General features: G+C 37.0%; 1 protein-coding gene across 1 annotated transcript; it reads right to left on the reverse strand.

Moving 5' to 3' along the window:
* Positions 1-9,766: 9,766 nt before the first annotated feature.
* On the reverse strand, positions 9,767-19,367 carry ST8SIA3 (ST8 alpha-N-acetyl-neuraminide alpha-2,8-sialyltransferase 3). The gene is made up of 4 exons (XM_072605968.1): positions 19,189-19,367; positions 17,411-17,533; positions 14,142-14,699; positions 9,767-10,998 (listed from the first exon to the last, which is right to left on the reverse strand). The coding sequence occupies exons 1-4, from the start codon at positions 19,365-19,367 to the stop codon at positions 10,716-10,718; spliced, it is 1,143 nt and encodes a 380-aa protein (XP_072462069.1). The 3' UTR covers positions 9,767-10,715.
* Between the last annotated feature and the right edge of the window lie 1,074 nt (positions 19,368-20,441).

Genomic DNA, 20,441 nt, shown 5'->3' on the forward strand with positions numbered 1-20,441 from the left:
GGCCACTGAGTCACTCCTTTAACTTGTTCATCATTCTCATCTCTCTGGGACTTATTTTCTTTATTCATAAAATGAGGGAGTTGACCAGATGATCTCTGATGTTTCTTTCATCCTTGAACATTCTAAGATTGTAGAAAAGAAAAGCGATACATCTCCAATATAAAAGAAATATACAGCAAATATCAACACATGTGCATACAGAATTTCTTGACATGGATGGAAACAAAATCCCTTCAATTTGAATACTTCCATGAAGCATATACAGTTGGTGCTTAACATTAACAAAGGTTAGTTATATTCCAATTAATTTAGTTTGATATCTATTTGATACCTACCAATGTACCCTCCCAATTTGCCCAGCATTGTGACCTGATGAAAAGAACTTCTGAGGATTTTTAGTTCTTACTCAATATGTCAAACTCAGCTTTCTGTGACACATGGAATAGGATTCATGGAAGGAACTAATGATAATCTTTCCAAAATCTGTTTTCTTTGACTCTAAAGGGATTAGGATTGAAAGTTGAACATATTGAAATTTTAGAAGTATGTCTTCCAAGCTGAGGTATCAAGACAGTAGAAGTAATGTAGTAGAACAAAAACTAGACTGGAAGCTTGGGTTCTTGACTTTACCCTACCAGATGTGTGACCTTGGGTCCATCATATCATTTCAGGGAGCCTTGGTTTTATTGTCTGTAAAATGAGAGGCCTAACAAAACAATTCATATGGTTCTTTTAGTGTCAAAAAAGTTATTGAAATAAATTTTCCCATGCATTTCAATGCTTCATCCCATTTTAAGATTCATTTAATTCTTCATTGATATCCAAAATGAACTTTCAGTTCTATTTGTTGGGTCAATGGTTAAATATAATCACATCACCAAAAATTCTTAGAACTTGATTACACAAACACAGTGGCATGGATTCTTTTCATATAAAATGGAGATAAGAATTGAATTTCTTGAAAAAGCCAAGAGTGCTTCTACTATGATAGTCATTCATTCTGGACCTTGGGAGAAGCACAGGAACTAGTCAATACAAGGTGCCTTCTTCCCATGACTCTTCGCAAATGCAAAGACCCTTATCCACTAATAACACATTCCCAATTTCTGGCCCTATCTCTGATCCTTGCTCCACAGTGATCTGCTCTTGAAGATGTGATTTTCTGTGTAGTAAGTGACTGAAAGAATGGGCTTAACTATCATGGCCCAACATTCTACCAACACAGAACTTTCTCTTTGGTGGTTGGGAAGAGGAACTGACAATGATGGTTCATTTAGCATCTATGCCACAGATGATAAACGTTTTTGTTTTGAGAATCACAGAGATTAGAATCTGTCTTTGGATGATTTTAGATAGAGATCTAAGGCATTTATAAAACACTTGCACAATTTATTCAGTTGAGGAAGAGAAGAAAACCTTATTACTCTTTCATTATTAGTTTTCTCCTAGACAACTAGTAAAAAACAGACTCATCTTTTAAACATAACAAGGAAAAATGATTTGTTTAAGCAGAAAAAATTCAATTTAAATTAGAACATCTTATAATTCCCCTGAAAAAACTCTTGCTGATAGAAACCAATAATTTCTATTTATACAAGCACAGAAATCATATTATATCTTTTAATACATGCTTTAACTGCATTTGCTCTAATCTAAAATACACAGAATAAGAAATCTGGCCAGTCACCATATCTCAGTAATTATGTAATGTAGCTAGCATTGATTTCCACAAACATTTAATTAAAATCAGTTTATGAATGAGTTTCACTAAAAAAAAAAACTCTTTCAATTTGAAAAACTGAATTCATGTTCTCAAGTTTCTAAGATGTCTCATTCCTAAATGCTCAATAGGAAATCTGGACATATCTATGCAGAATCAGTTCCTTTCCACATGGACAGAGTAAAAGGATAGATAGGGAACTAGATATCATATATCCAGAGTATAAAGAGCGGCTCTGATAAATTCAGATTTCATGACAGATGACAAGATGAAGCCCATCTCCAAGGAAGGTAATGATGGTGAATCACTAAATGGTGCCTTTCCAACATAGCGTGTTCCAATCAACAACTTGCCTCATCTGGAATGGTCCTCATTTAATGAGGCTTTCCATATAATAGGAAAAATTTCCAAAAAAAAAGGAAGAAGGTTGAAGACAAATGGAAATCCAGAAGGGTAGAGAAGCAAGTCATGGGGTTGAGGGCATTGTTTGAATGGACTCAACTGTATGTTCTCCAAGGTACTTCCATTTTCTTTGCATTTTCCCCAGTGCTCTCTTTTCTAAATGCCTCTGGATCTTGCTTCCATGGGTGTTTAATTTCCACGGAGAGTGGGGAGGGAGAGAAAGACTATGGAATGGAGGAAAAGAAGAGATGAACATTTGGAGATGAAAGAAAAATTAAGCAGAAGCATGATCCCAATATGGTTCTCATTTATTTTACTGTGGCTTCTGACACTGGTTGTGACTGGCAGTGAAACTGAAGAATTTTAACTAGGAAACGTCATACTTACAGACTAGAAAGTAACCCAATCACTCCAATAAAGGAGTAGTTTGACCAAATCACATTCTGAAGACATTAAAGTCTTAATTTTTCTAATGAGCATTTTACCAGCTTTGGAGCCAGTTGACACAGTCAGATTTCAAAGGGACAGCAATTTTGCCAGTTAACAAAAGTCATCTTGTGACTTTTGTCAATCCTAGATGAAAAGACTGAAGAGTCAGAAAAAGGGGGCAATTGGGAGAAGGTCAAAAACAGGCTAGTTTCCAGTTCCTTTATCAGTTTCTTCTTGGTTCATGTGCATTTAACTTGAAATTGTTAAATACAACAAAAAGAAATTGTTGGGAGTTGTCTTTAGAACTTGATTGAAGGGAAATAATGAAGTCTTTAGTTACTCTGGTCAAGACAGGTCTTTGTATATTCATGACTATAAAAGGATTGCCCAACAAACTCATTAAAAATGGGATTTAGAGATACCAATTATTTTCTCAAAGTTCCAGGCAGGCCCTATTCACGTAGCATGGTTCTAGCCAACTTCATTTAAAAATAACTCATATCTACATAGTGAAGTAGGTAGTGCATTTTACAGCTGAGGAAATTGAGGCTCAGAAAAATTAATTGATTTGACCATGATCACATATATGTGAGGTGGAATTTTAACCTAGGTCTCCTGATTCCACATTCAGGAAACTTTCTGCCTTGCCCTATTGTCTCTCATTTCATGATAACATCATTGCATGTTATAGCCATGATTCACCATCAGATCATAGAGTCATATTGTAATTTTATTTAGGCACCTTCCCCTTTCTTGTTTCCCCTCTCTGGAACTAACTTTCCTATACTGCAGTTTCATCTAACATTATGCTTTCTTATTCCAATATGTTTCTAATTCAAGAGGTAAGTTGTTATGCTTCAAACTAAGAACATAGTTTCCCTACATTAGTGTTTATGTTATTTTTAAGGAATATTCTTAAGCAACAAGGAATCAGGTCTTTGAAGACCAATTCCAAGTTCTGCAACTGGCCTACAACTTCAACTTGAAATGGCTTCAAGGAGATAGAATTATTGGGCATCTCTCCATGCTTTCTTTTTGCAGTGATTACTTATGAAAGATATTTATATTTCAATAGCTACTTTTATCTTCAATAAAACCTATCTTCCATGCTGATGTTTTTGTAATGGAATTACAATGAGAAGTCTGTCATTGAACTTGGAATAACCAACTCTACATTAAAATAATTGTGTCTTTAGCATGAGATTATGAGGCAGCCTCATGTAATAGACTGAATTTAATGAAACCTGGATTGTAATCCTGGATTTTACCCAGGCTAGTTATATGACTTTAATAAAGCATTTACTCTTTCAATCTTAGTTTCTCATCTGTAAAATAAGAGCTTTGGAATAGACGTTTCCTTAGGTCTCTTTTAGCTTGAAAATCTTATGATTCTGTCAACTACTTAACTCCCATAAATCTCAATTTACCCATTTATCAGGTCTAATTATATTTTCCTATCACTTGAAAGCTTCATTAAACATTAAGAAAATACTTTCAAACTTATGAAGGAAATACAAGGTCAAGAACAAAGACAAAGTTATGGAGCACACTTGGACAATTTCTATACACACAATTATTCAAGCAGACCCTAAACAGTTCCAAATTGTTTACGAATCAGTTGATGACAGGTCAGTTCAAAAAACACATACACGCAATCAAAATTCTTGCAATATTTTGGTGGATTTATATTGCTAGGCATTTCAAAAGTTTTCATTCAATTGACCATTTATTAACTAATAAAAAACTTGAAACTGGTAAATTATAAGTCTGGTTGTGTATAGAAATAGCATTGGAGATATACAATAAAATTTTTGTCCAATAGCTCAGTGAAGGAATATAATTCATCACTTCTTATTGACTTATTTATTAAGTCCACACATGGGTAAAGCACTATGCTGAGAGAACTACACAGATCACTGAGATGTGGTTCTTGTCCTCTCTTAACATGGAATTAACTATTCTATGACATATTCCTCAGTGGTCTTCCATTGCCAGATCAACAAGTTAATTACTAAAGGTAAAAAAAAGCTATTTAAAAGTAAACACTTTCAATATATAAGCAACCAGATGAAAACAAAACGTAACATATTTACTTTGACAATGGCATTGCGAAGCATTCTGCATTTTAAAGTTTAAAATACGAGAGGACCTGAGTAGAGAAGGCAGAATTGGTTGCTTTAGCCACTGTAGTGATACAGCCAGGTCACTTTGGTATTGATATGGCTGCAGAGTATCCAAATTGATTAATCAGACTGACCATGTTCCACTACCCTCCCAGAATTTGCAGTGCTGGAGCCCATTTATTCGTTCCACATAGACATAGCTAATACCTCATCTGATGATCCATTGGATAGGGTCTGCACATTCAGAATAGCATGGAGAATGGAGGCCACACACACACACACACACACACACACACACACACACACAATCTTTTACTTGTCAAAACAATTATAATGCAACAAATAGATTAAGGGATTTTGAATTACACAGACAATTGAGTCAGTCTACCATTTTGCATGTATAGAAACAGTCTATGTGCTAGATTCTTAGAGCAATCATTTATAATAGCATATGGCTGTGGTATTCACAGTATGTTCTAGAAAAAATTTACAACATGAATGGCATTAGTAACAGTAACTTCTTACAATTGAGAGGTGCCACTGGAGGTAGCATATAGTGACCTCAGTGCAAAACTATCCTTACTTTTCAAGGTCCAGATTATTTATACATATTACTAAAAATTATATCAAAGTTTTATTAAAATGAACAGAGAATCAAGTTCTCAGTTGTCAGTTGAAAGAGAAAGTAACAAACAAATATTTTTTCCATAATATTAATTTTCCAGTGGCCTACCTCTTCTGTCAGTAGAGAATGTGTTGACTATCAAAGAATTTGCATATCCACCTCTGCTCTTGTGTACCTAGAAAACTATACTAGAAATGTTTATCGTTGTTCAATAATAGATTTTGAAAAGAGAAAGTTTCCAGAAAATTGGAAAATGTACAGAATACCACTAGTCAATTCTTTCTTTAGGAAACTGGTCAAAATACAAATAAACCACATTTAAAAGTTCTGATTTTACATTCCCTCCACATTTCTGCTTTGCAGAAATGTAAAAAATAACAGAAAAACCATCACTGAAATTTTGCTCTCCTCTAGTCATTATAATGTGTATTTCTTGTATTTCAGAGATCTAAAACCAAGATCATCTTTTCACTGATTCTATGTTTTTTGGGGGTAATATTTGGCTTATCTTTTCTTCATAATGGAAGATAAGAGACTTAAATATTAGTCCTGGCTGGAGTTATTGCACTACTTCATTAACTAGCTATTTGATTTTGGGTAAGTCAGATCACCCCTACTGGCTTCATATTCTTCATTTGTAAAGTGATGGGGTTGGACTAGATAATATTTAAGATCCCATCTAGTCTTAAATATTTTATGATTTTAGGACCTCCTTGCTCCCTTTGGGCTTCTTTAGCACCCCTTTGTCATCTGAGGTGAAATTAGAAATGTTTTTCATCCATCAGTTATCAGTAAATTATAAAGAGAACAAGTTAGTTGTCTACAGAACAAATGTTAGCTTGGTCTTCACACATACAGTGGGTTCTTACTGTCTTGAGCAGTGTAGTCCCAAGACATCTCTGTCCTCACTGTATGCCCTTGTTGACACAACTGTCTAGTGCCATACACTTGAGCTAATTTGAAACATTAGGTATAACAATCACATTAGGTTTCATATTATTCTACCGAACTTAGAAATATTTGTATTATTTTACTGAACTTACAACTATTGTGTTGAAAGACAACACAGTAAATGCAATGGCTGATCAAACAAAATAGTTTTGATCTTTAGCTATGTGTTTGTTGGCTTTCAATGGAATGGATTGCTTGATACCACATATTCAGAACTCTGGCCAGATTCTGGGTCAATGACTCTATTCACATGAACAACTATTTGAACAACTTATTGAAATGTAAAAAGAAATGACAACAAACCCACAATTGTCTGCTTGCTTTATCTACACAAAGACAGTTTCATTGATTTGTTTTTGTTTTGGACTGAACTGAATTTATATTGGTATTAGATAAAGAAAATCTTGGTGGATCTATGATAGAGTCTGACTCAGAATCGGGAAGTGGGTTCTTTGAAAAGGTAAATTTTGAGCAACTAGAGTGGCAAATGAAATACAAAATCTGAGTGTAAATAGCTGCCCCAAATTGGTAGGAAGTTGAGAACTTATCTGCTTGTCTCATGGTAAATCTAATCTACGTAATCCAGAAATAGGAATCCTGGAGGACTGGCCCTTCCTGCTCTTTCCCAAACATTCCCAAACAGAGTCTTTCTGTATACACTGGCTCTTTGGGGCAAAAATGACTTGTCTAGAGTTGTTTAGATGCAGACTTTGTAACCATCTTTAAGTTCATAAAATAATATTATTATTTTCATGGTGAACAGCTTTCCTCTACTGCTGTGGTCTACATACAGTTCAAGAAGTTAATGGTTAAATTGCAGGGGTAGGGGAATGCTGGGAAAACACCAAGAAGGACTTCCTGTAACAAAGTTATAAAGAAAATAGAAAGGAACATGGTGAAATGTCTTTCTTTACAGGTTTTTAAGAGAAGAATAGATGATTATCTTTCTGGAATAGGTGGAATGAACTTGTCCAAGAGCAAGGTTCTTAAGATTTTTGCGTCATAGGTCCCTTTGGCAACCTGGTGAAGTCTACAGACCCCTTCCTCAAAATGTATAATATCAAACACTTAGAATTGCCAAGGATACTAATGATATGAAATATATTATCAAAACTTTAAAAAGAAAAAAAAGACTCAGCTCAAGATCTTCCTGTCTAGTTGATCTCTCAAATGCTTTCTAGTCCTAGAATTCTATGAATGTAGCTTTTCCTGTAGGGGCAGCTACATGGTACAGTGAATAGAGTGTAGGGCGTGGAATCAGGAAGACTTCAGTTAAAATACAACCATACAACCTCAGATACTTACTAGCTGTGTGACCCTGGACAAGTCACTTAACCTGTTTGCCTCAGTACCTCATATATAAAACAAGTCAGAGAACTAAATGGCAAACCACTTCAGTATCTTTGCTATGAAAACTCCAAAAGGGGTCATGAAGACTGGGACATGACTGAAAAAGACTAACCAACAACAAAAGCCTTTCTGTCAATATTTTGATTTCTAGTTAAACTGATAAAATAGCAGCAGAAAGAGTTCCTTCAGTAGAGCATGATGGGGGCCAGTATTGAAAAGAATTTTTTCAAAATCTTGTAGAATACTTTACATTTACCCCAGAGTAGGTCCTTTAAAACATTTAAAACACCCTTCTACAGTGATTGTCAATTGATCAGTGTGAGCATTAGATTCCCTTCTATTCTAACCAGTGTGGTTTTCTGTATCTCTGCATTTTAAGCTTGTATTAAATGTCTAATAGCCATACCGGGGTTCAAAGCTTCAGCCTCCAAATCTTCTGGCCTATGTGGGAACTGAATTTCTTCCCTAATTTAAGTATTATGCAATTGGGAATGCAAGAAAAATCTCCTGCCAGTCTTGGCTGAATAGTGGAAACTTGACCCACAGAATGTAGTTGGGGGCATAACAATTTGAATAGGACAGCTGAGGAACAGGATAAGTCTCTGCCAGATTCCTGGAATAATTCCATAACTCACCAAATTGTAGGGTAAGACTGAAAAATAATATGAATATTCTTTAAATGAAAGGTTTTTGGGGGGTTTCTCTTGTTGTTCCTTATCTTGAAATATCTAACCATCTTCTCATCCAGTCAGATGATTGTCATTCATACTATCTCCATAATAAAATTATTATATCCTGTAAATATATATGTATATGTATACACACATATGCATATGTACACATATATATGTAGTTATAGTTACATTGCCTTCAGTGAAGTCATCTTCTCCTTAGACATATACTAATCTCTCAGATTTTCCATTGGTTAAATTCTGATGAGCAAAAACGCTCTGATCATAATGACTTTGAGTGGTTCCTTGGAGGAAACAAAAGCCAAACAGCCTAGGCTCAGGCAGTGTGTGTGCAGTATCTTTCATAGCTGAACCTAGAGTTCTTTTTTAGATATAATCTGCACATCAAAGAGGGGCCCTGATTTGATTCTCCCATCTCAGCAATTATTTTTGAATCACATTTGTAACATTGCAGACTAGGGAATGCAAAAAATTTAGATGTGATTTATGGGAAAGAGTGAGCTGTCTCTGTCATACAGATTATAAGTGTGCTTGATTGGCATTTAGAAAGAAGAAATATCATATTAAAATTTAACTTCCACTTGCCCAGACTGCTGCCCAGACTAGAAGAACAAAGAACCATTCCAGAAGAAACCAGCAATCTAGAATGATGGTCATTTCTATGCCTGCATTAAAAATAATGAAAAATGCAAGGGACCAAAGTCATGGTTTCATAGTAGCGTATATACAGCTTCACATAGAAGATGATTTTGTCCAAGTTCCTGGGATTGCCCAAATTTTCCTCCTGAATAATTCATAAATTGTAGCTATAATATATCTGATTTGGACCTATTGGAAAGAGGAGTGTAAGACCCAGAATTCACTTGGTAAAGAAAGAGCAGGAATCCACACTTCTCTTGGAACAAAACAATCACCTATGCGATGCTAAACATGAAAACTCTGTCAACTAGAGCCCCTTGACGTGACACAAGTTTGAACACTGCATATTCAGGATCCAGGTCTGAGGTGGACTTGGGAAGGCATTAGAGAGTCCAAAAAGGCTCTCTTACTCTACCACTCTCCAACATTCCTTGTTCTAGAGAATCTCATCCTAATGGTCTTGCAGCCCTTGGGGGCATTTCATGTGACAAAGCAGTTTAGGTTGAACAGACTCATTGGACCAAGTATGTGCTAATAAATAATCTTCCATCTCTCAGAGGACCTAAATTCCAAAAATAACAGTGGCTGTATTCTGAGAACCTCTCAGAACCACTATCTACTTCAGTTTAAAGGATTCTGAATGAAGCCCAGGTTTAAATGCCCTTGGTCCTTTACAAAATCAATTGCCATTACGCTAGTGGCCAACCAAGTACAAGAAACCACTCATATCTTTAGCTTCCTGTATAATAAATAGTAAGAGATGTACAACGTGTCCCTTTAGATTCAGAGCTCATGACCTGACCTGCAGGGGAGCCCAGCTCATGAGCATCTGACAAGGGGTATTTTCTGTAGAAAAATAAAGTAACATAAATGTATTATAATTTATTCAGTTTGAAAAGAAATTGGATAGAAGCATTAAAGTTACTCAATGTCATGAATGCATCAAGCAAACACTTAGCCCACAGTGGAAAAGGCAATTAAATAAGCAAAAGAAAATCCCACACAGCAAAGAGAGGGAAGTAGGTAGGCTATAGAAATCAGGTTTTTTTTCTCTATTACCAATTTAAAGAGTTTGAACATAATGTTAAACAGATTTCCCTCTTAAATTAGCCACAATAATATGATGATGAACTGGAATTTTGGGTAGGAAAGGGGGCCACCTAGGGGGAAATATAAAGGGAAGGGAATCAAGGCAATTTTTTTTGATATTAGTTTTTATATATACGCACATACTTGGAATCACAGAAAATTCTGCTCTCCATGATATGCAGGTAATTATTTTGTGTAAAATAATCTCACGTATCACCCTGGCAGTTCCAAATCTCTGGTAGAAAATAACATGGAGAAAGAGTAGAGGACTGGAATTCTCTAGTGAAGACCCTAGAGAAGGGGGTCACTTTCAAATCTCTCTTTAGGTGCCTTGTCTCTAGTTCTACCTTAGCACAGAATGCTCAAAATAGACAGCAGTTTCTCTGCTGCTAAAATATCAATATGAAAATACTTTAAAACATATTTAATAGCATAGCTATAAATGCAAAATTTCTTTCATCAATTCCTTAAAGGTTCTTACAGCTCAAAAAAGTGGAGTTTTTGTTGGCCTTGCTAAATGTGCTAAGGCCTTTACAGACCAGTAGGCAGGGCAATAGAGAACATCTTGACTTTTTAAGCTGTGGAAAATAGTTTTAGTAAACATATAACCCTAAAAGGGCTCTACTTTTGAAGAATATTCAATTTGGTTTGGGGCACTTTTAAAACAATCATTTGGCACTTCGAGTTTGAAGTTCTTAGGCACAATGTGACAGAGTCAGTTTGGTTAGTCCCTCCTCATGCATTTTGTACAGTAGCTGAAACTCGGCAGGAAGCTGGTGAGACTCCTGCCACTTGGTTGTAAATTTGGTCCCTTTTTTGTCATAGTAATGATAAGGAAGTTCTTCCCGAGTGTTGGGGTCAAATCCAAATGGCCAAAATCCATACAAGTGGATCTCTTCACACATTGCAGATGCAAGGGTGTACATAAGAATACCTGTGCTCAGTCGTTTGGGTGTCAACCGTTTGTTTTTCCAGTACCTGTAGAATAATAAGCACAATCTGATTTAGCATCTGAGGCTTTGTGTCATCATGTGACAGGTCAACAAGCCTCAGCTTAGCTAGGTGATAGGTGGATTTCAGAGAGTGTAAGGTCTGCTGTTCAAGTTAGGGATTGCAATCCTGTTCTGAAAGTGCTTTAAGATTCCAAAGTCTTAGGGTCTTTCAAAAAGAATGACTTCCATGACTTAGCAGATGGATGTGCAAACAATTTTTCTTTTTATTTATTAACTGCCTGCTATGTGCAAAGTATGATGACAAGTCAGTAATGCAGTGTTCTGCACATACTTGAGGCAATGAGGTAGTACAGTGGATAAAGTGCTAGACCTCAAGTCAGGAGGGCCTGACTTTGAATCCTGCCTTAGATACCAGCTGGGTAACCCTAAGGCAAGTCACTTGACCTCTATCAGGCACAGTTTTCTTAACCATATGGGAATGAGAATAGCATCAGTTTCACAGGGTTATTATAAAATCACCTGAGAAGAAAGGTAAAGTGTCTTCAGAACTTTAAAAACACCATACAAATACTAGTTATTATCATTACTATTATCATTGAATATTTGATTTTGTCATGGTGAGATACTCCAGGTTTAGTAACTCCCTCCACCACTGTAGATCAATTAGTTTATCAATAAGCATTTACTAAGTACTTATTATGTAGCAGGCACTATAAAAAGAAATAAAATTGTTCTTGTTCTCACGAAGCTTGCATTCTATCCCGTGAGACATGTATATACATATATCTATAGAAAAATATTTTTTAAAAATACAACGAACTTTTTATAGTGAAAGCACTAGCAGCTGGGTGGAGGTGAATCAAGAAAGATCTTATGTAGGAGATGGTACTCAATATGAGTTCTGAAGGAAACATTTATAACCAGCAATATGCCTTAGTAGTTAAACCTTAGAGAGTTACTTGAAGAACATAAAGGTCAAATGACTTTTCCAGGCTCACACAGATAGTAAGTTTCAGAGACAAAATCTAAGCCCAGGTCTTTCTGACTTTTAGTCCACTACTCTCTCCTATATTCTCTGTGTTTTTCCCATAGTAGGAACTTAATAAATGGTTGCTGAATATATGAATGAATGGAACATTATCCACATCTAAGGATGTATGTGCTCCTAATGCACAGGGGCCTTTCTGGCATTTTCTTACATTGGATGAGTCTAGTTAGTTCCTTCCCATACATTCTTCATAGTAGCTGAAACTTGACAGGAAGCTGGCAGGACTCCTGTCACTTTGTCACCTGACCCTTTGCTATAACATGGGAATGCACAACACATGTATTTCTATATACATCTACGTACAACATAAGTATGTGTATAAACATGTACACTTACATAAATACATTAAATCTCTTGGTTTTAGAAAGATTCTGGGCCCTGGCTTTTGTCTATGGACTGTTTGGACAAACCAAGGGAATGTTTGTGAAGGTAGTAGTTGTAGACAGGAGCAGGCACTGGATTCCCTTTTTTGTCTTCTGACCAGCAGCTACTCAATTTCCTATTACTAAACATGGTTCTAAAAATTAGTGACCCACACCCTCTCTAAATGTAGGGAAAATGCTAACTTATGCTTATCTCATTTCCCAGTTAGGTACAACTCTAAAGCCCCCAAATAATCTAGAATACTGTACTGTGACTTTTACACTCATTCTGTTTGTGAATTTGAATTTACAATGGACAAAATTCCATTTCTGTCAAACCAACATGTTTAATTTGAGCTTGACCTGGCTGCTGCGGAACTACATTAAAAAACATATAAGGAACTCAGCAAAAATATAATGATCTTTCTATTGGAGTTCCTGAATCTTTGAAATGTTTCATGTACTACCTACATGTCAAATGAGTTACTTCCACTTTTAGCTGAGAATAAAAGATTTTACATAAATGTTTAAAACTCCAAGAGCTTGATTTTCTTTCAATACTTTTGTTTCACTGCGGTAACTGAAGCTAAAGGGTGCAAGAATCTGTTAGCTGAATGTACCCTCAATGTAAGCACTGTCATGGGACCAGTAGTAGGGTATCTTCCATGCAGATGGAAATGTTTAGAGTTCCCTTTCTCTTAAGCACATACTTGAGGTTCTGCCTCACAATGTGAGTGAACTGCTTGATTTGGGTAAGAAGTTAGATACTCACAAGCTGTTTAAGTAGGACAAGTTGAGAGTTGAGGCAATTTTTCAGGTAAGTTAGAATGAGTAAAATCTTCTGTTTATGAAAAGAAGTATTCATACAATTATTCATAGCCACTTTGGCTGTTTTCATTTATTAAGTTACATAGAGAACTTGTCAAATTCCCATCTTATTTTTTCACTAGTTAGTATAAAGAATGTGTTCTCTTCCAACACATTTAACTTTCTGAAATCCAGTGCTTCCAGTATTCATATAGTAAATGACTTGAAAATGAATTACTCTTAAAGAGTTCATCAACAACTTATTCTCATTAGGCTTTCTCATACGATAACATAAAACTTAGAAATTTGTAAATGCAGGTAGAAAACTTGGAGAAAGTTATTAAGTTTGAGAAAATACATGAAATGATTATTCTAACCTGAGTAAACCACTTCTATGGCTTCTGTTCTACAAGAGTTCACATATAAATTACTTTTATTTGAGAAAAGCATTTGGAGAATATTAATTTAGAGAAATGATTGAAAGAATTGGCATTGTTGAGAGATGTGGTATGGGATTAGAAGATGGTCAACAATACATTATTCACCCATGTTTAAATCTAACTCTCAATTATACTGAAGATGAAGGTAAAATTCGCAGATTCTCTAGGTTTCTTGCTTTATCTGTTCTTTGCATATACCATATCCAACAAACTGGATAAAATGGGAGAAATGGACTCAAAAATGTACATTTTACTGTAGTAGGCTTTTCAGCATGAATAGAGATTGAATAGAGAAAAGTAAAGGAGACAAAACACCAGTTCATTCATTGGTTCTTAGCAGCTCAAAGTAGGAGACAAGCTAAAATGATTGCAATAGCTAGTTACAAGTTGGTCAAATCATTTGTGTAAACTCTCCATAACAACCAATTGTGAATGGCCCTCCCACCATAGATCAAGTGATTAATTTGCTATCTGAGCAAAAGATGGATTAGATGCAGTAAAGTATACACACCTGTTGACGTGTTGCATTATATTTCCAGGCCAAGCCAATTGGACTTTTAACTGACCTCTGTGCTCGACAAAAAAATCAACTAGTGTCCTGGTGACAGTTGTTGAAGTATGGAAGAAAAATGCAGGGATCCAGAGGATTGCCCCATCAAGCTTTTTTAAACTGAGGAAAAAGTTGTTACGATCCTGAATGGTCAAAAGATTGTTGTAATACTTTTCCAGGATGCTAGGGTTGAAGGTGGTAAGGTTGGTTTTCCTTCCAACATCCTTTTGGAATGCCTCGGTGGGGGCAAAATTACAACGGAAAACAAAATCAGATCTATCTATTTCTTGTCCACACTGGCTCCCTGTCAGGATCCCACTATTTCCAACCACGGTACAAATATTATAATGCTTATTCATAATGGGTGACACGTCTGGAAGCAGTGATCGGAAGTTATTGCTAATAGAGAAAACATATTTATGGCTGGAATAATCATAGTGCATCAGCTGTCCAATCCGAACACTATTCTTGGTCAAAGAAAAATTTTTGATTACATCGACATGTTGAAGAATCTCTTTCCTAAAATAAAAAGAAATTCATTAAATGTATCCCATTCAAAACAATTGATTTTTCGATTTTACTTCTTTTATGCTGCCATTTCATTCAGAAAATAATCTTAAGAATCTTAAACCAATGGAAAAAAATCTATTGATCAGTATCTTGGTCTTTGGAAGCAGACTTGCGTCATGTTATAGGATCACATTATTCCTTGGGTCCAGTGTTCTAAATGTGGCCTCCATTCTTGATAATAAAATTGGGGGCTGACAGTGTGCTAACTATAGCTATCATGTACCTGTTCTATGCCTTATATTGAGGATGTGGATAATGAAAAGATGATCCAGGCTCAATCTGTGCCAGCAAATAATCAATGGGATGCAGCTACTATCTGTCATTGGGTAATCATGTTACTCTTTAAGTTGGAGACCTGGCCTTTGTTACATGGGACTGCCTTCTTGATATTGGATTACAGTGCACAAGACATATCAATTACTTCCTCTTTTTTCTAAAATAGTGCCAAATATCTAAGAGAGAAATGGTACAGTATTATATATTATTGAAATATTAAAATGGTAAAAGGAGAGGGGATAGTTAAATATTTAATGAAAATGAGATGATAATCTCATCAGGAACTTTTGAATAATGAAATAGGGAATTAGGAAATATTGTCCTTTGAGATTTAGAAAGAAAACTTATTTGAAGAAAACTAAAATTCAGAAAAAAAGGACTATTATAAAACACTGAAAATATGCCCAGTATTTCAGTTTGGCTTTCATGATGATTGTTTTGGGAAAAACAAATTCTACGTTGCTAAATTATTCAAAGTATTTAAGAAAGGCAGGTAACATGCTCCTTCATGGTCAAATCCACACAAAATATCCAGTTAACAAACAAATTTGAAAGACTTAAGATCTCTGATCAAAGCAATGACCAACCATTATCACAGAAGATGATGATAATCCATACTACTCACATTCTGAGAGAGAATACAATCATGATCCAGAATGACATGAACATGGACAATGTCTGAGAATGTCTTTAAACATCTGTTAAAAGGATCTTGCTTTTCTTTTAAGTGGGAGGGTAAGAGATAGAGAAAACAAATGCTTGATAATTAAAAAATAAAATGAAAAAACAAAAACCAAATACTCAATTGCTTTGAATATTTACTTGTATTTATTTATTTATTTATTTTTAAATAGAACTGAAAGTAAATGCTATAGACAGCACCTCTAGGCCACTTCATTTGATTGTGTGTTTTATTATACTTCTCAAATTATAGGGGGAAGTGTAAGGGGAAGTATGTAAACCAGAACCTACTGTTACTTGAAGTAATTTTACAATGGCAAAGGGAAACTATGTTCTGTTACTTGCTCATTTTTTATATAATTGACTTAAAATGGAATTTTGTGAGGAAATCTTAAAGAAGAAAATATTTTGAAAGGTTAAGTAATCACATTGAGAGAACATTAGAACATTTTCATTAAGTTAGAAATATGATGAGCAATTGGTACAGAACTTACCTAGTTGAAAATTATCATTTCCCACAAAACTTTTCTAGGTTATTAGCCAGAAGAGTTGTATAGAAGTCCATATCTGGGTTTTTAGAAAGAATTTATTTTATTGTGTTCTAATAGCTATACAATGAATTTCAAAAATTGAATCATAGTTGCCTAAAATAATGCTTTATGACAATGCCTTGATGTTACCAAGGAGTTTAGTTGAATCTCTCATATTATTTCTGATGGAATATTGTATGTCAATACATCAAAAATGTATGCTTGGATGGGTAATTGCTATAACCTGTCCTGCACTGTTTCTTAAACTTAAAGCTTTGTGAAAACAAGTCTCCACACCTCTAATGAGCACACTAGATGGCTCACATTCCATTTAGCAGTATAATAATACCACTAAAGTAGCAGCTTAACTCAGGGAGCCAAGTGAAAGGTAGAAATACTGAAGATTTAAGTTCTATCTTGAATAAATGATTTCAAATAAATTCTGTAATCTTTCTCTTGATTATTTATCAATAAATATGAGACTGCTATAAGGCATAACTTAAATATTAACCTAGGATCACTTTCCCATATATTAAAATCTACAAGGGTCTAATTTTTAAAGGAAATCACATCATATACGTGTACACATATACATATACATGTGTGTGCATATACCTATTAGTTTCACGTAGTAATTTTCTGCGGTGAATTAGCAGAAATTATTATCTTTCCATTTTAATCAAACAATATACATCATGTAGATTACACACATTTCAGTAAGAAAGCAAATAATAAACATTTAAATTGTATGAATTTACTGTGTGATTCCTCCTCCCCCCATTTATGTTGGAATCACTTTGGATGATACATTATGACCAACATATTGTTTGGGGTTATTTTTTGATGATTTGGGTACTGTTTCATTGGTACTTTCACCTTAAGCTATGATTTTAATGTGAGGTCACATTAGAAAGAAGATATTTAAAATAATGTTTCATTGAATTTGATGTATATTATACAGACCTTTTCCTCCAGTCAGAATTCTGATGCTGGCATTGTTTTCTACTTATGAGGGGGCACCCAATATCAGTATTAATTACAAGTTACTATTTTGTATAGGCCAAAAAAAAAAAACAAACCACCAAACATGTCCCAACAGCAGAGAAATTAATTGTTTCAAACCCTTGTATTCAGAAACAATTTTTTTACTTTTGTGCTTTTTTCCTATCCTACCTTTGACGTAAAAATGCTGTCCGGTTAAATGTCCACTTAGAAGGTTTCTCCTGGAGTTCCTGGGTCAGAGAATTTGTAATTGGTACAAATGATGGGTCTAGAAACTTCAATGCAAATTGTGACCTGTAAAGAATCATGAATACATAAGCAAAATGATCAGCCTCTGCTTTTAGAGCCAGAAGGCCATTAAAGTTCAACTGAGCTAGTCCAGACAGCACTATATAAAAAAGTCTCCATCCTCCTGTCACAATCACCTATCCTTTGACTCTCTTTGGTTTAACAAAAAGAAGGAAATATGACTAAAACCAAATATACACCTAATATCCTCATTGTTTTAGTGGAGAAATCATAAAATGGCCGTCAAGCATAGAGAACAAGGGGACTGAGGCTGAAAACAGCAAGTAAATGTAAAGCATGCCCCTAACTCAACGAGTCAGCACCGCGGACAGCGACTGCCCACAAACCAGGCAGAAATCCAAACCACTTCAACACTCCAGGGCCTGACTTCATTGTTTTTGGAGAGGAAAGACTGAGGAGAGTGCAGATGGGGGAGGGGGCAAAGAGTGGTCTCCTGCCTTAACCTCTTCCATCTCGAATCTGTCTCTGGTTTAATTCACTATTTCCTGACAAAGGAGGCCCATTCCCTCAACTTCCACAGACTCTGTGGAGGTATAGCAACTATCGTGAGCTACTTGAGGGATTGGGCGGGAAAGGCTTCCTAGTGCCTAATCCAGGTCCGGGAATATCAAGGGGTTGCGAGCATAGGGTAATGCTTCCCCTCAGGCGCAACACCTACATCTAATGGCTGGTCTGACCATAGTATTTTGGTTTTTTTTCCCGCCACCCCCCCCCCCCCCCCAATAATGTACAGGCCTAGATTGCTGTGCAAGACAACCCTCCCCGACTACATAACCCCACCACACACCTCTCTCTCTCTCTTTCCCCCCTTCCCCTCCCTCCCTCCCTCCCTCAGAAGAAAACTGATGGGTCGGAGAGCAGGGCTGGGAATTGCCAGAAAACCTAGAACAAGGGAAAGCAAGAACCGCCTGATAAGGAGTCAAGCTAAAGAGCTAAGGAGCAGATCCTTTCCCCACTGAGATGGACTGGGTATCTGGGTCTGGATTTGCCCAATTTCAGTTGGCTTCCTGTGAGGGGGTGGGAAGGAGAAAGGAATACAGACTAGGGGCTGTAGCCCGAAGAAGGTTGCTAAGGCAGAAGGGGTAGATAGAAGAAACCCTGAGGGAGTCCTTCGAACAAACCCCCTCATAATTTTTTGTAGGGAGGCGGGGGAGTAAGGTAGAGGGGTATAAGCAAAGCGCCTGCGCCATTTAATCGCCCCTGGACTGACCGTCACCACAGTCATGCCGAACCCTGCAGACCAGGGGTAGGGAGAATGCTCTCACACAAGACACACATAAGCATCCCTTCTCCCTTCCAAATAGCAACTCTCCTTCCCTTCTATCACTCTCATCCCCTCACCACCACCCCCATTTCGAGCAGAGAGAAGGGGACACTGATACTGAAAACTCATAGAAAAGCATTCAGATCGATTTGGCCAGTAGTTAGGGATCGGGTTTTTTCTTCCTTTAAATAATAAACAGAGATGATGACACGCAGTTATCTTGGAGAAAGTGTCTCTGAGATGTCACAGTACCTTCCTCATCTTATGTTCCCCGCCACCACAAGCTCCAAACCTTCCCTTTCCCAATTCCCCAACCATAAAATAATAAATAAACCAGAGGAAAGAGAGAGTGAGAAAAATAAATGGCCACACTTACCTAAATCCCGCGTGGAACATATACATTCGGGGCACCCTCGGGCTGGCGTACTTGGGAGTGGTGAAGATGTTATCTTTTTTCAAGGACACATAGCTGATCAGAGATAAAATCAGCAAGGCGACGCTGAGCATGACCAGCCCCAGTGCACTAACCACCCGGGCCATTTTGCAATTTCTCATCTTGGGGAAGGCGTGAGTCAGTGAAACCCAAGAAATCGGTCCATTGAGTTGCAAACGGCTGCTTAGGGAAGGGGGGGGGGGTGGCGAGCGTGGGGGTGCGTGTGTTAGGGGTGTGTGTGTGTGTGTGTGTGTGTGTGTGTGTGTGTGTGTGTGTGTGTGTGTGTTGCGTGGGGGGGGGGGGGGGCGCTGGGCTGGGGAAATAGCGAAAGAGTGGGGGTGGGCAGACAGAGAATCCGAACCCCCTCGGAAAGGGAGAGCCGGGACAATGAAGAATTAAAAATAAAATGGAGGGCTGGAGCTGTGGTGTCGAAATGGCAGCTGGCTGCGTTCTACGTCTCCTCTCTGCTGTCTGCTCATTCTACACCGGGAGTTTCCAGTGGGGCTGCCATCCCTCTTCGCGGATGCAAGATAAATGTGATTGGAATAATGTTACAATTCGATCTAGGCACAGGATTTAATTAATGAACTCTAATCTCCCAAATAACCTTGGGGGGGGGGGTGATGGTGAGGGAGGGAAAAGGAGGGGGCTAAGGGAGAGGAATTAAGGGAAAAATGCATCAGCCCACAACATCGGGCTGTTCAGGACCAGGCTCGATAAAGCTAGAAGGAGGATGAATGTGGGGAGACAGACACCCAAACTTAGTTTAATGGACCATTCATAACTTTATAAATAAATCGCAGAATAGAGAGATAAATAACAGGATTTACTGCCTCCAAGGATAAACACCAGCTGTGCTCTTCCCGTATATGTGGAGAGAATAGTATTAGTGAGGCATGCACATAAAAGCTTCCATATCCACTAAGAGGAAATCAGCCCCACACCACTCAGTAACCCATGTCCCCACACCCTGAAGAATCCCCACTCAACCACTACTGTTATTCCCCCTCCTCCAAAAGTGTCTAGCCAGAGACTATCCTGCCCCTACCATGGTGTGGGCTAGTCTCAACCATACATACTATCTCATTGTCCAAATGACTGAGAGCCCACTCTTCATTCACAGACAGGAGCACCAAAATCTCTCCCACATCAAGGAGAGGCAAAATAGTGAAGTTTTCCTTTCACTTGAGTGTGGA

This window comes from Notamacropus eugenii, chromosome 4, assembly GCF_028372415.1.
Source record: "Notamacropus eugenii isolate mMacEug1 chromosome 4, mMacEug1.pri_v2, whole genome shotgun sequence".
Classification (NCBI taxonomy): Eukaryota; Metazoa; Chordata; class Mammalia; order Diprotodontia; family Macropodidae; genus Notamacropus; species Notamacropus eugenii.

Bases quoted from the DNA above. Each gene is read 5' to 3' on its own strand.
- ST8SIA3 (XM_072605968.1), bottom strand. From the start codon at position 19,367: ATGAGAAATTGCAAAATGGCCCGGGTGGTTAGTGCACTGGGGCTGGTC. The intron at 14,700-17,410 runs GTAGGATAGGAA...TTTTTATTTTAG, and splicing joins ACAGCATTTTTACGTCAAAG to GAAAGAGATTCTTCAACATG. The intron at 10,999-14,141 runs GTGTGTATACTT...ATTATTCTACAG, and splicing joins ATAATGCAACACGTCAACAG to GTACTGGAAAAACAAACGGT.